Source organism: Sphaerodactylus townsendi, linkage group LG11 (genome assembly GCF_021028975.2).
Source record: "Sphaerodactylus townsendi isolate TG3544 linkage group LG11, MPM_Stown_v2.3, whole genome shotgun sequence".
In the NCBI taxonomy this organism is placed as follows: Eukaryota; Metazoa; Chordata; class Lepidosauria; order Squamata; family Sphaerodactylidae; genus Sphaerodactylus; species Sphaerodactylus townsendi.
The window spans coordinates 37,399,391-37,416,595 of record NC_059435.1 but is presented as its reverse complement, the minus strand read 5'-3'; the positions used below and the strand labels follow the sequence as shown (position 1 = coordinate 37,416,595).

At 39.3% G+C, this 17,205-nt stretch overlaps 1 protein-coding gene across 14 annotated transcripts in view; it reads right to left on the bottom strand.

Annotated features, from left to right (window-relative positions):
- The window catches only part of SATB1 (SATB homeobox 1), a 118,265-nt gene that overhangs the window by 76,239 nt on the left and 24,821 nt on the right, over positions 1 to 17,205 (bottom strand). For 5 of the 14 annotated variants that reach the window (XM_048510728.1, XM_048510732.1, XM_048510733.1 and 2 more), the window contains exons 1-5: positions 8,349 to 9,866; positions 5,459 to 5,694; positions 1,620 to 1,796; positions 932 to 1,058; positions 76 to 202 (exon numbers count right to left, since the gene is read on the bottom strand). In XM_048510728.1, the coding sequence (XP_048366685.1) occupies positions 76 to 202; positions 932 to 1,058; positions 1,620 to 1,796; positions 5,459 to 5,669 (642 nt within the window). In that variant the 5' untranslated portion in view covers positions 5,670 to 5,694; positions 8,349 to 9,866. Of the gene's footprint in view, positions 1 to 75; positions 203 to 931; positions 1,059 to 1,619; positions 1,797 to 3,123; positions 4,777 to 4,797; positions 5,404 to 5,458; positions 5,695 to 8,348; positions 9,868 to 17,205 lie in introns of those variants that run through there. The other 9 variants (XM_048510731.1, XM_048510739.1, XM_048510730.1 and 6 more) reach the window with 7 other exon arrangements.

Below are 17,205 nucleotides of genomic sequence, written 5' to 3'. Positions count from 1 at the left end.
CAGTGGCAACAGTCAACAGAAACTCAAATCAATGTTGCTTGTAGCGTTTCATTATTTATTGGATATTATATTAACTACCTGAGAAAGGGGACATTCCTTGGCCAATGAACTCTGATTCATATCCTTCAATAAGTCCTTCAGAGCATTTCGTACTGTTGTGTGAGACCACTGTTCAGGAGGCAAGTCTTCTAGTTTAGGGCAACTATTTGAGACATAAGATTAGAAAAGGGATTATTACAAGATTGCATTCTGCTGCAGAACATTCCTTTAAGACAGACAGATTTCATTTTGCGCATCAAGCAGATGCATCTGGAGATTGCTCTCAGTCTCCTGATTGTTCCGATTAGTTAATTACTTTATACAACACATCTGCTGTATTGATGCATGAATTATACATCAGCTGCATGTGGCGACTATTTTTTCATGTTACTTCTACCTTCCTGCTCTGATGCGCTTGGTAAAACAATTTAAGGTGTAATGCCTTCTCACGACTGATCATGAAAGGAATTAATATATTAGTCTCCCCCTCTTTTCGTTACACTGAAATTTAAAAACCTAGACTGCAACAATAACAGTGAACAAGTCATTCTTTTTCAAAATGCACACAGATGGTGCTGTTCATGATATGCAAAAATATTTTTCTCTTAAGTAAACTTTATGTAAAATGCCTTCTTGTAATGCATCATTTAATTGACTAAAATGCAATATACTTTTAATGAGATACCAAAAGAAAAGCTATGAATAAGAGCTATGTGGATATAAGGTTTCAACACTAATGTGGAGGGGTTTTTCTTTTTGAAGAACTGCAGCAACAAAATAGTACAGGTATAACCTCATCATTTGGAAGCTTAATTAAGCAGGAATTGAACATTTGCAATATTACATGTACAAGTTCTAATTTACCAAGTGGCTAGCACCCTGCGTGAAATACCTGTGCAACTGGATTTTCAGTGTGACCACATGATATACATCTTGCAACATGTCAGCTACTGTAGCATCGGGGGCATCTGTCACATAGGAGAGAGGAACTGGATTCCATTTCCCAACTTGAATTAGTCCTACATTGTGCAAAAATAATAAATAGATAAATATGAAAAGTGGGTTTTAAGATTTAGGTTCACAATTTTAAGTTAAAAGCATCCATGTTTTTTTGTGGTTGATTTAAAATACATTGTTCTGTATAAGCTGTAAAATAATCAACAGAATATTATTACAGCAACTGTCAATAAGTGAACTTAACCCGTAAAGGGCTTCCTGATGTGGGATAGTATTAAAAACTTGGGGAAATTCACAAACCACTAGAAATGAGGAGAAAGCCCCCCCCCCGATTCTAGAAGGAAGTTGGTTCTCTCAATACTTCTTTTACTGAAATGTGTTCTACACGTTCTTGTGCATCAACAGTGGTAATAGATTATTCAAGTTGGAAAGCATATTAACAATCGCATTGCAGGCATTTATAACTCTTCACAGAACAGAATATATTCTAATGTATAATATCTCCTTAGTCTGTCCGCATATTACAAACATCAATGCAGCATTCCTGAAAACAAGCAACGCCTTGTCCCTCCTCCTCTTAAAGTAAACAACAATTGTTTTTTAATTTATCAAGCTATATTTACCTTTTGCTTGGGCAGCAGAGCTATGAGAATATCCAAGGGACAGCAATGCCATTTCAATCAGTTGGTTGAATAGCATATCCTTTCTTACCAAAACAAATTCTGCGTGCTCCTCTTTACAATCGTACTCTATGGCGTTTTCATAATGTTCCACTACACAAAATACTGGAAGCATGGTTCCTGTAATAATAATTTGAGGAGATTAAAATCTGCAAAGTACTTATTTACTCCTTTTGGATAGTTTGATTTTTAAAAATTCATAGCTTAAATCCTACCAACAGGTCCCTGACAGAGATACATTACATTCAAAAATGTGTTAAAACATTATTAACAGCAGTAAGTATAGGTCATAATCTGCTCTACAATTCAGTACCTGCTTGTAGAAATGATGTTGATTGCAGAGGAAAAAATGTTGGTTGTTCCTATCTTATCTGATTTGTTATGAGAGCTTGCACTATGACTATTTAAATATGTACTGCATAAGCCTTCAGAGCAAGCCATTGTACTGCCATCTACATAATTCTGTTTTCAATAAAACTTCCTTAGTTGTGCCAGAAATACTGAATTACTAATTGTTATAAAATTTCACCTTTGTTTGGCTGTTCTTCAAATCTCACATTAACAAAACTGTGCAAGAAAATCCAACCTATCCTAATGCTAATTGATTTTATTATTGGAAATAAACATAGCACACTCAAACTACATATAAACAGATACATATTTTGAAAAGGAAAAAGCAATTTCATGTTTACTATAATAAACCAACTTATCATTGTATGTATTTTGAATGCCTATACATATATATATACCCACATATACACATACATACATACAGCACACTGTGTACACCAAAATTTTAAACTCTAACTTCAAGACAATGGTTCTTGTCTATTTACAGTGGTGGAGATCCCACTATTTACAGTGGTGGAGATCCCACTGAAGTTAAGATGAACAAAAGGTTTATCAATCATACATCTCGCTGATCACAATGGAATGAAAGCAGTATCAATGAAACATGCTAGACCTTTTAAACATTAGAATATTCAAACAGCTCTCACTGTGTAAAGGAGCTGTCCTGCTGAAATCATAACTGAAGACTTAAAAGGAAAAGGAGAAGCAGTATGTAAATACAACACCTGCACTCACTAATTCAACCACAAAACTCTTATTGTCTTCAGTAATACAGATTATGCCCTTTGATGACAAGCGAAGGGTTAAAAGGCTTCTGCTCAGGAGCTGCCTCAAGGCACATTGCCAGAAGGGCATGATCTTTGGCATAAATGATAGCAAAGGTTACTTTTCCAAGGTATCTAGGATTGCCAATGAGTCCTAAAACATTCATGCCTCTGTAAATGGACAGACAGTGCTTAATCTAATCCTATAAAAGGTATAATACATACTCCCCTTGGAAAAGTGATTTTTTGATTAACACGAGTACTGCTTGTGCTACAGTCTTTTTGTTTGATCTGTATGCTGACACACGGGGAAAAAATTAAGTAAAAGGCACCTTTCAATAATGTGTATTTTTCCACTACATCTTCAGGGTTCTGTTCACCAACAGTCTCTGGCAAACTAGACTTGCTTGGAATGGTGTACAAATTCTTTCTGCTTTGCTGAGTAGGCTCAGGATGGAACACAAACCCAAATGCTTGTCAATATTTTGCATCTCATAAGTGAGATGCAACAGCAAGAAAAAAGACCAACGAAAGAACATAATGTAAACTGCCAGCTTCTTCCCTGGTATTAATAAAGCTGTGGAAAATGCTGCAAAAGCCAAAAACTCAAAAACACACTTGTGAAGCATGTCTGATCCCAGGTCTGATTATAACTTTGACCTATCACTGCCACAACAGAATAAGGGATAGAAATTAAAACAAAACCTGGGATCACTGTTAAGTCCCTGATTCTAAGAACTACATATATTCACACAGTCCATACTTGAACAAGATGATGCTATATATATACTGGCTACAAATAAAAAAAACATATTTGAAAACCAAGCAAAGTCAGTCTTGAAGCCAATCACCTTGCCTGTCTTTCAGAACTATACTTGATAATGTAATGGGAAAGCAAGTTATATTGTTCTATAGTTTGTGAAAGGCCTTGCAAGTTACCATACACAAATGAAAGTTGCTTTAAAGAAGGAGTGCTTTTTTGACTGGTCTTTAGTGTCAACTAGTCTACCAAAAAGATATCGTCTGACTACACATGTTAAATCTCCATAAGCTGTCACTAATGCCCTTCTATTAAATGTGAAAAATGTTAGAAGGGAGACCACAATCTCAGCTAGCTGATCACACTTGCAACTACTTGGCAACACCGCCAAGTACAGCAACTTTATAACCTTCTAGTATTATAGGGGAAAGCACTGGTCAGTGCTGAATGCTAAAAATACAGCATGATTTAAACCTGAAGGCAGTGTTAGAGGTTTTGCTGAAGGTTTATGAGTCTATGTAAACAGCACGTCTGCCATAAGAAGCAGAGAAGTCTGTAGAATCCTTGTCTAAAACTGTCCTGACATTAAAGTTTGCTGTGCAAATATCACATAATACCAGAGACAGCTGAAATCTCCTATTTAGGAATTTATGGAACTTATATGTTTGTAGGCGTCAGAAAGTCCTTTTTATACAGCCCCAGTGCTTCACAGTACAATATTAATGCACTCTGTTTAAAAAGCAGCAATAAATTATATTTTTAATGCCTTACCCTGGCTTTCTTAAGATGCATACATTCTTGGCAAACAATCAATAAATAGGGTAATCATGAGCAGAGGCCAAAGAATTTGCTGAAGTGCAGTTTTCCATTTTTAATAGATACAGATCTAACAATACGGACTGCTGTGTCTGTTCATTCCAAAATCAATATATTCTTTGTTTTCCCCAATCCAAGGGAAAAATAAATGATGGTATGATAAACGTTATGCATCCGAAAGAAGTGCCAGTGCCTTCTAATGGTGTGTGTTCAATTGTCTTGGTTGAATTTTACACTAGCTTAGCCAATGCAAAATGAAATCTGAATTATAAACATGTAGCAATATATACTGAAGAAAAAAATGAGTATTAAAACAAATGCCAAATTATATACACTCTATCTTGTTTTAAATGAACACTGCAGCTGTATATCGAAAGAGATCACGTACACTATTTATTTACAATACAAACACAGGCACATACATACATACCACAATCACTGGCTCTAAAAGAGTCCTTGTCTTGTGAGAATGTCTAATTACCGCAAACCAGTCACTGAACAATACGACACCCAAGTTGTTCATTGCTTAGTAATGAATTGTACTTAAGGAAACAAAGTGCGAAAAATGGTCATCATAAAGTAGTTTTCCACAGAACACCAAAAAAGCTTTGCATCACTTTCCTGAAGCCAACTAACAAATGTTTTAGGATCCTGTTGACCTTATAAATGTGGACCCTTTTCAAGAAAAAAAAGGAGAAATTTGGCTGCTTCAAGAATTCTATTACTAATTCATGTGATATAAAATATTGTTTTGCTCAATACCGTACAAAGAATAACTTTATTATAATACAAGTTATCTTTGACTGGTAGCAGTATCTGGTCTTGGCAAGGCAGATAAAGCTAATGGTAAGGTTCCCCCTCCCAAATATATACAAAAAAGACTCCACCCTACAAAGCAATATGCTCCACCCAAGCATACAGTTCAAGTTTCCAAGTGCCATTTCCATCAGAGCTGGATTGAAATACTTGTAGAACAAAAAAAATGTAACAGTGGAAGATGAATTATCCAACATTTCATAAGAATATTCTGTCTCCTAAAAGATACTTTACGTTATTTAAAAATTACTATTTCATATTTAGAATTATGTTACCTTTTCTAGCATGTGTTTTCATCAGGTGTCCAGAGTGTTTTAAAGGCACTCCTTGCATTTTAGCTCCTGTACTTCCAAGTCTTCCTCTTCCTAATGGGCTCCCATTCTGCTCCAAGCGGGAAATTTTGGCTGGTGGACCATTCGGATCACTTACATTGTTAGACATTTCTGAATGTTCTTTCCCCTGAGTTGTCTCGTTCAAATGATCCATACTCAGTCCCGCCTCTAAAGATCACCTGCCATGATTTAAAAAAATATATGTGTGTTGTATACGCGTGCGTAGATTTTAGGCAGCTTTACATATGTACATAATACATCTGTATAGCATGTTCACATAATATCAAATGTCTCTTAACAGAAAAATACACTCTCAGGAATTTTATTTCATTCTCTAATTAACTGAAATGTTTAAGGTTTTCTTAACCTACTATTTAGTCATTGACCCGTTTATGTAAGACTAATAGGAATAACTGGTTTGTAGAATTCACATAGTAGTATGTTCATTGCTACAGACCTCTAACATGAATGTTCCAAGTTTATGATATAAATTCCTCATTTGGGGGCATTTAATAAAGAGAACTCTTATGTGAAACTCTGTAGAGAAATAGAAATGTAACAGATTAATTAATAATAAGAGATTTTGTATATGTATCTTTTCATATCTATCTATCTATCTATCTATCTATCTATCTATCTATCTATCTATCTATCTATCTATCTATCTATCTATCTATCAGCATATTTTTCCACATTAAATGTTAGCCAACTTCAGATAAAGTGATGCACGTACACTTTTTCCATGTCATATAGCAGACTCTGAAACAGTAAGTCTGTGTCATCTTAGAAAAGTCATATCAAGGAAAACATGGAAAGTTTCTTTAGAAAATCACAACCTAGGGATCTAGTTTAAAATTTATAAACTTTTTAGTACTCAAGAAATGTCTGTGGAGCATAATTAGTGAATGACATGCAAAATCAAACAACAAAACTACATGTTACTTTTGTGTAATACTGAAGAAGTCACCAAATGTCAATTTCTTACCAAAATAATACTTTTTAAAAACCCCAATAAAGCTCTGTGACAACATACAGGACATATTGCATATCTATCCACCTCCTACTTCAAGCTTGCAATTGGGACTTGAAAATGGAGTGAAGCATCCAATTGTATTCTAGATAGATACTTGTTTTATAATAGTTACCTCTGTCCACCACCCACCATCCCCGGGGTCTACAGTGCTTTCCTCACTACAAAGAACAGGTGACCAATCATTTATGAAGTAGTACTTGCATTATTGAACATGAACTCTACAACAGAGGTTGGCCACATAGAAAAAGTAACATTAATCCAATGACAAGCACCTTCTAATGCACTATAAATGCATCACTTCTTTTTTAAAGCTCTGACAAGGTCTGCATTTGGGTAGCAATGCTGTATATTCCCATTGTAATTTGTTTCTTGTTTAATCATAGGCTGCTTTGTCTTTCATAACAACTGTGTTAATCTGAAGGTTTAGAAACAACCTTAAGAATGCCAGCTGAATAACTATAAAGTTTAGAATATAATGGTTATTTATCCTTACACTCTAGGGTGACATGCTGAGAACCAAAGGTTTACAGTTGATTGTGGTCCCATCTGTTTTTGGTTATGAGTCTCATTAACAATAAATATGCCTACTTTAATCACTTTTTTTAATCAAGATTATTCTTTTTCATTACATTAACTGCTGTTTAACCCAAAACTGCACATCTAAATTACTAACATCTCCTGCATTTGCTAGTGCTTTACCAGAACAGTTTGTCTGACACTCTGGTCTTACATTCAGAATTAGCAGATGATTTCAAAATGCTTCAGACAGGAAAAGTCATGGTCACTGTCTAACTCAACACAAACCAGATTCAAGATTTTGACTGGAAAAAGGTACCCATTGCATACATAATCAAGAGTACTTTACGTTCAGTCTACAAAAGTGATATGACTGCAATTCATTGTTTGTATATTGTCTAAAACACTGATTAGGTTATTCTGAATTACTAAATGGGGGTAGCTGATTAGTCTATAGTAGCAAAATAAAACCCCAGTGACACTGTAAAGACTACTAACAACATTTATTTCTATATGAGCTTTTGTGAGTCACAGCTCTTTATCACAAGCTGTGACTCACAAAAGTTCACGTAGAAATGAACGTTGTTAAAGGTGCCCCAGACTTGTATTTTATTATTCTAAATTAGCTTTAGAACACCCAACCCTCTGCATCCTTTATCTTGTTCACCTTGCAGAAAGTCTTGCACCAAAAAAAAAAAAGTGTATAAAATGCAACTAATTTAAACTCCATGTCCAAGGCTAAAGTTCATCAAAACCTGCGTGGAAGAGTGAAGAGCAGTCATTGGCATGACTTGGTCAACGCAATTTCTTCATGAAGTCAGTTATATCGCAGCTCACAACACCCAGAGTTTCACATTCATACATTTGTTCGACATTCAAGTTTTCAGTTCAAACAAACATTTCAAAATAGAGTTTCATCAACAAACTACTGAACATAGCAAGATGACACCCTAAGCATTTTCTAAACAGAATTCAATTGTCAGAACTCGCTTTCTGCTAACAGAATGGAGCATTGTACTGTATGCCCAACATTTCAAGAGTTAGCCCCCTCCCCTTTCTTCTTTTCCCCTCCTCCTTCTCCTCTTCCTCCTCCTCCTCCTCTCTCTAGATAAAACCCCTTAATCACATTTAAGAGAGGCTCTGTTCTTATCCATTCCATATGGCTGTCATAATCCAGGCCAAGCTTTCACTGTGACCTTTTAAAGAGACAAAGAAGCAAAACACTATCTAGAAACAGGAACATTGCAGTTGGAGCAAATTTTTTATAAAAGACCCGAAACTCACCACTTCAAAACTTGACTGCATATAAATAAGAGAAGCAAAGGAGTTTTCCTTTTCAGCTCGATCTCTTGAAGAAGAAACAGCTCAAGACTGATATTGTCTAAGTCCTTTTTTAAAAAAAAATGTTTTAGAAAATGGAAGGATACCTTTCCCCAAAATTCTATTTTTCTTATGAGGGGGAAGGGGAAATGCATACATCAAAGGTAGTGGCCATGGGGAGAGGCAGCAGGGGAAAGAAAAAGGTATTAGTCAATGAATTGTGAGATGTTAGGTGAGGAAAGTTAAAATTTTATCAGATAAGTGTAATGCTGAGAATAAAGTTTCTATCGTTGTTTAAAAAGGAGAGAGTAAAACTAAAAGAAAAGCTACTCAACCTAGCTCTGCATTCATTTTTTTAAAGTGTAGATAAAAAGGGAAAGATAAGAAGATTTAAGAATAACAGAAGAACTACACGATAAGCCTCTAAGTTATTTGTAATAAGACACAGCACATACACATACACAGAATACAACTAGGGATTTCCTTTCCTTCCCACAAAAAACTAATCCCAAAACTTTCTGCATAAAGCCTCCAAGATGTTACAGAAACAGAAACCTAAGAAACAGAATCATAAAAGGATATAGAAAAGTTGCAAATAAAGGCACTAAAAATTCAGTTCCCCTGCTGCCCTTGCTTCTTATTTAACAAATAATAATAATGCAGAGAGGTCCTCTCCTTTCTCATTCACACGAATAGATTGCATTTGGGAAAGGAGAGCGGAAGGAAACAGTCACCGACAAAAAGTAAAAACACACACACGCAACCCCCGCACACACACCAGGAAGAAAATTTCTCAAAAATAAAAAAAATCTACTTCCGAAGAGTTAGGTGAAAATGAAGCTGGGAGAGGGGAGGCGATGGGTGAGCGAGGAGATCAGATTGTAAAAAAAATTAAAATAAATAAAATAAATCCTGGGAGCTTGCAAAAGGCTAGTTGTCCCCCGGCTGGATATGACTCTTATTTAGGCCGGGTTGGTGGTTGTTGCTGAATGTTACAGGACTGTGTGTGTGAGAGAGAGAGAGAGTGTCCCCGGACGTGGTTCGCTTTGCTCGCTTGCTCGCTCTCCCCCCCCGCTCCCTCTCTCTCTCTGTCCCCATTAAATTATTAGTTGACTCATCACTCCTCCTCCTGCTCCTGCTGCTGCCGCCGCCGTTCCCTCGCTCATGTTCCTTCCTCTCTGCTATTGCTTGCTTGCTGCTGCCGCCGCCGCCGCTTCTTCCTCCTCCTCCTCCTCATTTTAATACAAAATAACACCGAGGGCCACCGGCTTTTTAACAACGTGTATGCAACCCCAGACAGGAGGAGGACGCAGCCTCCCTGCTGCTGCTGCTGCCCGGAGCTCTTCCCCGGATCATCCGACGCGTCTTGGGAGGGAGAGGCACCCAGACGAGCTGGAGGAGGTGGCGGCGGTGGAGGAAACCGGGAGGAAACGGGGTGAGGGGAAAGGAAGAAAGGGCACGTAGAAGGGGTGGAAGTGGGAATTGGATTAGAAAGGGGGCTGGAGGGTTAAGGCTGAAGGGGGAGGGGGTTGAAACCAGAAAGCGGGGGGGGGGGGGGGGGAGACTGAGAGTGGAGGGAGGGGAGGCGAGAGAGCCGAGGGGTGTGCAGTTTCCGGCACAGGGCGCGCAAGAATTTGTAATCAGCTTGATTAGTGTGAGGCGGCTCTGCATTTATTACACACAATACCCAGAATAACAGGGAACCGGGCGAGACAGGGAGGCTGGCAGCGGCGCAAGAAGAGCGAATGGAGAGAGCGGCCGAGAGGGACAGGCCAGGACAGCGGCCAAAGCGACGCCTTCCCCGGCGACGAGAGAGGGCGCCAGGGCCAACGGGGGATATGAGGAGGAGAGGGGGCACATTTGTGGGGCGCAGGCACGAAAGAAAGCTCTACTGACCGTGCCGTGCCATAAGCACAAACAAACGCATCCTGCCTTGCCAACGCCAGCCAGCACTGGGGCGAGGGCGCACCCGTCCCAGATGGAAAGGGAGGCAACTTCTGGAGCTGGTAGCGCTTGGCCCTTGCGAGAGGGCAGCGCGCACCCTACAGACTTGGAAACAAAGTAGGGGTGGAAAGAACGAACATCTGCAGAGGCAGGGAGAGGTGCAGAGATGGAGGCTGGAGAGCAGGTGCACGCAAGGCATGGGAACATATGGCAGGCAGTCATGGTTCCATGGCGAGAGGATGGAGTCTGTGTGTGTGTGTGTGGGGGGGGGGGGTTCCATCCAAGAGGGAAGGCCGATGAGGACTTGGATATGAACAGTCTCCCTTTGCAAAACTTGCAGGAATACATATGTCTGATAAGAAGCCCTGAACAGGCTGACTCCTTGGGTGAAATTCACATGCTGCTGTCTGTCCTCGTATACATCAACAAGAAATATCCTCTTCAGTATAGGCATAACACTCTACAGTAAGTCAGCTGGTGGCAACTAGTTTAACAGAGATATTCATTGGACTGTATTTCCTTCCAAGTCTCCATGAAAGTCCTTATATCAATGTTGATCTGATAATGCTTTACTTAGGAGCATGCAACTAAGCTACAGAATTCATGTCATTAAGGCCAGACTGAGGAGCTTTAATGCCATTGGCACTCATTGGGTTTTGGCGGCCGAAATCTAGAATTCCATGGCTGGCACTGTGAATACACTTAACCCAAGCTGCTTAGCCCTGATTTATGATGATGAAGTGTTTTGTGAATTAATAATAATAAAACTTAGCATTCATATAACGTACTCAGAGTTCAAAGTTCTAGCCTGTCAGGAACCCATGGAGCAGCCTGCTACTGAGTCTGGGGCCCTTTCCCCATTTACCTTTAGCCCCGCGCTGCTCTCCGCAAGTAACGCGGGGTCCCACTGCACTCCCCACATCAGGGGCGGCAACAGCGCAGCTGCCCCGACGCTGCCGCTCCTGCGCCCGCTCAGCGTGCGGAATCCCTGGCGCTGGCGAAAACGTCGTGGGGACGCCCAGATGCGCGCCAGGGATGCCGCGCGCTCAGAGCAGCGCGCAGCGACGGTGGCAGCAGGAGAAGTGGGGAAAGGCCCACAGAGAGCTTTGCAGCCCCATCCAAAAGCAGGGAGATCTGCTGCTAGGAACAGCACAGGGCTGCACTTGACCCAGCAGAGGGGTGAAACCGCCAGCAGGTGGCCCCTATAGCCTTCCCCACCAGTAGGACGCAGTGCTGAATGCTGTGCCAGTGTTCCTGTGCCTAAGGCTTAGTGTGACTGGTCCAGGGGCATGGCTTCTACCTGACCGTTGCCCCTATTGGTGACCAGGGCTTTTCAGTGGCATAGGTCCATTATGCTCAATGGGGGCTTTCTGGTGATGGGGAGGCATTTTTGTGTTTTACCTTCCCCACGCCACTGGAAAGGCTCCTTGGGAACAGTGGGTCCACATGGCTGTGGAACTGTGTCTGGGCACCCGGCCTTTTGGATGGAGCTGTTGGTCTATCAAGATCAGAATTGTCCCCTCTGACAACAATATCCAGGATCTCAGGCAAGGGTTATTAACATCACCATTACATCACCCCTTTAAAAAAAACAGATTTGTGACCTTCTGCATGCAAAGCAGATGTTTCACTTCTGAGCCATGGCCCCTCCCTCTACTTATCTCTATATTGCAGGTGACTGTGAGTGAAGGACTTGTGAGACACCACCTACTTAACTGTAACTTAGTTAATTTGTGAGTGAGATCAAATTTGAACCAGCAACATAATATACCACATTAAAATTTTTTCCACTGTGCTAGTTCAGGTATTATAATGCAAGAAACTCAGTAACAAAAACAGATTAACAAGGGAAACTTTCAGGCTGATCCTAACCACAATTGTTTGAATGCAAATCTTACTGATTACTATAGGTCTACTATGTGCTTAAATTTGTTTACTAGATTGTTTACAATTGTACAGGTGACAATGATCTAAGAGGACAAAGTTGTACAGCTGTATGTATTCTGTCAAAAAAAAGTGCAACTAGAGTGGAAAACACACAAGTTTGGTTTCAGGTTTTTTAAAAGAATATTATTGCAATTAATTCTTTTTTTTTTACTTGCTTAAAATGCCTTAAGGCTCTCAGTCTTCCAATATACTTAGGCAATATGAAATAACAATAAAATGATTAAATAAATGTAACAATTAGAACAGTCTCAACAAAAACAAGCAAACCCAGTCCACAAGTATGATAGCCACATCAATATTAATATTTCAACAGATATTTCAGCACTACAATTGGACATGCCCTTGGACCCAAAATACTGAACATATATTACATTTCATCCTAAAAATCACTGATTTACATTTTTTTTCCAGAACATCAGCAAGGTAGGACCTTTCCTCATTTCTTTTGGGAGGCTGTTCCATGTCCTGGCAGAAGCCAAATGTACTCTAGCAAGAGAGGGGATGAAAGGAACCAATTGAGTGGCTCACAGATCCCACAGGAATACTCTTTAAGAACACCAGGCCCTGTTGTCAAAGTAAGCATTACAAGCAAGCACCCTGGACTGAAACCAGAAACTAGTAAAAAGCCAGCAAAGAGACTGCAAAATGGGAGTGACAGACTCTCAGCATGCTTAGTACTGGAAAGCAAACAGGCTGTCACATGTTACAACAGCTGAAGTTTCCATATTGTTACAATAATCAAACCTCAGGGTTGTTGTACCGTGACCACCAGGTGCTTGCAAAAAAAAAGAGAGAGAGAAAAGAAATAGGTTTGGAGCCACATGCAGCTGAAAAAAAGTGTATTTTTACTCCCATATCTACCTGCTTGTCCAATAGGGCGTAAAGTTTCCTACGCTATTTATAGAGACTTTCAATAAAAGCTGCATTTCATAAATAATTGAAAGCTAGATCTCACCTAAAGCAGCAACCTTTCATATCACCTCTATCTTGTCAGCCTACAGTTTCAGCGTATTCTCCATTTGTGACTTACCCATAGCATTCGGAACAGATTTGGTAAGTATCTTCAGGATTATTAAACACGATCATCAGCATATCACTACCTAAATCCCAAACTGTGGAGTATCTCACTACATAGGTGTTAAATAGCACGGTTCAGTGAACCCCACAGATCTTCCCATCTCAAATCCCATGTTTCTTCCTCCCAATCTGTTATGGCCATCTTTTGCATTTTGTCCATTAGAAAGCACTCAGACAACTTCAACATAGTCTGCCAAGTCCAACATCAATCTCCAAGAGCTTCAAGGTAAGGGATATCTACCACATTGATGAAGGCTAACTATTAATAATAGAAGTGATTAGTCTCCCTTATTCATTTCCAAATAGAGATACCATCACTACCGCAGCTATCATTCCGAAGTCACAGTGAAAAGAGTCAAGGGTAGAAAAGGACCCTTGCCATCACTTCTGAGTGCTGTCTTCATCCTCCACTAAGAGAAGAATCCAGCAATGTTATTTTGATATCAAATCGACAGTATACGAAGTGGGCATAACCTTGCCATATAACCCAGATATCACACTTAACATTGTTGCTCACATGAACACCATTACAAGCACAATATATATCAAATATGTAAACGATATTATTCTACATATTACAGATAATTAATTTACAAGAGCCCTGGCCAGAATGTAATGTAATACGCTAATGAACTGCTATTTTAGTGGACCAAGGACCTATACTTTAGGGCAGCAAAGTGCTGAAAAGGTAACTTACTTGGTTGATGATATAATAAAGTATAACACAAAAGCTATATCAGTGCAGAGAAAGAAGTGCTGACAGATAGTACCAGCACAGACTAAGAGGAAAGAAAAAAGTAGTAGTTCAAAATCATTTGGCTGTAATCCAAAGATGACTTGGTAATTTGAAATTTAAGCCATGGTCATCTCACTCTATGGGCCTTCAACTCAAATACAGTGTCTTGATTTGCTTCTGGTATTAAGTATTCAAAGCATTAACTGATGAAATAAATGGCAGAAACCATACTTGCAAGTGTTAACTGAAATGCAAATGTATTAAAGAGAAATGAGGATGCCATATAAACTTAAGAAGTTTTCTTTAATAGGCAACAGGAGATAATTTTTTCATAACTTACAAGATGAAAAATGCAGCATGATAAACTTTGAACAAAGAAAGGGTACAAATTAGTAAGTGCTCAAAAATACATACACACCTTAGTAGAACACTAGAACAAAGCATCAAAGATACACAGAGAAATACAGGCTGACATCTTCTGAAGTAAACACAAACACCACTGAGTGTGTGCAGAAAATGGTAATGGGGTAAAATGCATAAAATATTTATACCAGTCAGCAATGCACAGAATAGATTATTGTGTTAGGAATAAGGAGTATAGTGCTTGAAATGTAATGGTTATACAACAGAGGTATTTAAAGCAGTGCACCTAAAGGTGGAATAAGTTAACATTCAGCATATATGTGAGTGCACATGCACACACAAAGTAACTTTGGTATGTCTATTTTACACATGGCAGTCACAGATTATCGCATTATACTATACACAATTATTTGCATGGTCTGCTGAGAAATATCAAGTGATAAGTCCTGGGTTTGCAGCCATAGTGTCCCACTGAAGATCATGACATCATGTCAAAGTAACTGGTTCTGGGCTGAAACCTAAGGCAGTCTGCCTGAATCTACCTGCTCTGCCAGCTCCATTAGCCATAAGATGATTATGTCAGAGGATTGAAGGACTGCTGCTGTAGTCTAGCCCCCAGGTCACTTAAGCAATTTTTGTACTACTGCCAAGAATGGTAAACCACAAACCACCTAATTCAGAATGGTTCTTAAAACTTAAAATGGAACTTCAGGTAGGCTATTTAAAAGCAAGTAGTTTGAGCATTGTCCAATTACAACGCAATACTCTAGACATTTAAAACTGAATTTGCATCTAAACAGGTTTAAATCATATTAAAGTGGTACAATCTTAGCTGTTTGCAGATCATACTTAATAGAAGCAAGTCTACCGGATGATGAACTTAATTTTCTCTGTATTTTCTGCATTTTCTCAGTCTTGTTTTCCTTCTAGAAATATGTATTTTGTTCAGTATTTCAAAGGGGGACACATTTGCCAAGTATTTCTAGGCTTTGCAAGAGTGTTGGGTAGCCCAGTCCTGGGGGGTGGGGGTAGGTGCACAGTGGCCAGGCATGGGACAGCCTCACCACCTCTATCACACCCAGGAGGAACAAAGGCAACCTTTCGACAGCCATGAGAAGGCCCCATGAGGCTCAATGGGATATGCCACCCTTTTGCTGGTGTAAGTGCACATCTAAAAAAGAGCTGAACAGGCTGAGGAATCCGAGTCAGCTCTGCCTGCAGGAATCGGGGCCTTCGTGGGCTCCTGACTGGAAGCGTGTTGGCACTGCTACAGCCTCAGCATCTGGGTATCACATAGCCACATGACTTCCTGATGCTAGTGTATGTGGCTCTGCACTAGCATGGATGCTACTTAACACTGACATTAAGTGGAATCTATACTGGTCACACACCACTTCCAGAGCCCTTTCACCACCATGTCCAACTCAGGATTTCAGTGTAAGGCTATAGAAATGGTGGGAATTAGTAACTGCATCAGTTTTCATTTTTTCAAAAGAACTTATATTGCATAAATAATTAGAAAAACAATTATCAAATTATAATTAGGGTTTTTTTAATTCCAAATGATGGGTCAGATATCTTGGTTGTGGTATTATGGCTCAGGATAATTTAAGACCAAAGGACAGGCATGGTTTGATAAATTAAACTTGGGACAACATCACTGGGACAAGATATAGTCTTTTAGATGGCATAATGTCACTTAATTCAAATAAATTAATGCTGGTGCTCTAAAAAGTGCATTTGTGCAAAACAGCATCAAAAATGTCTCTCTGTGCTGGCTTAGCAATGAACTTAAAGTGCCATCAAGTCACAGCCAATTCATGGAGACCTTCCCAAGGCAACTGGGAAGCAAACAGTCTTCCTCTGCAGTCTTCTATAGAGGTCTCCCTTCTATACTGACTGCTTAGCATCCAAGATCTGACTAAACAGGGAACTCCCACTTTCCTTCCAGGAAGTTTCAAGTTACCTAGAAAAAAATCATTTACATGCAATCATTCCTCTCAAGACACAGCTAACACTTTTGGGAACATATATTTGGAATGCCCTTTCCCTAGAAGCTCACCTGGTATGTATTTTTTTTAGGTGCCAGGTAAAAATATTTATCTCAACACAGATAATTTTATCTTAAAGGGGTTCTATCATTTTTTTAGCTGTGTTATGGCCTCATGATTATTTTATAAGCATAATTTTAAACTATTATTTAATGTGGTTTGCTTTTATAGAGCATTTTTATTGGCATGTTTGAATTATTGTTTAATTTTATGATTTATTCTTTTTCTTAGTTATATTTTACTGTTCTAGTTGTGAGCTGCCTTGAACAGGTTTGGGGAAGCAGCATATAAATGTTATGAACAAATAAATAAGTTAAAAGTTGCAGCATCAATATCAATATTGAATAACAGTTATTGAGGAACATGGGAAATGTTGAGTGAATTAGTTTTACCATCAAAAGATTGTACCAAATAGAAATAGTTACACAAAATGGTGCCCACTGACACATTTCCAGATTCCTGCCAAATGTTTTTAGAAAGTGGATAGGCCAAGTTGGGCTCTTGCTCAAAAAGGCTTCTGATTGGCCACTGGACATTTGATTGGCTGGGCAGATTAAAAAACCACGATATCAGCTGCCACACAGCTCAAGGATCCTTACTGTATGAAGGTGAGCAATGGCTGGCTCTGCATCCTGCAGCAGCCATTTTGTGGCTGTACCCACCAGACTGTGTCAGAATTCCAAAGGTACCTGCAGGGTCAAAA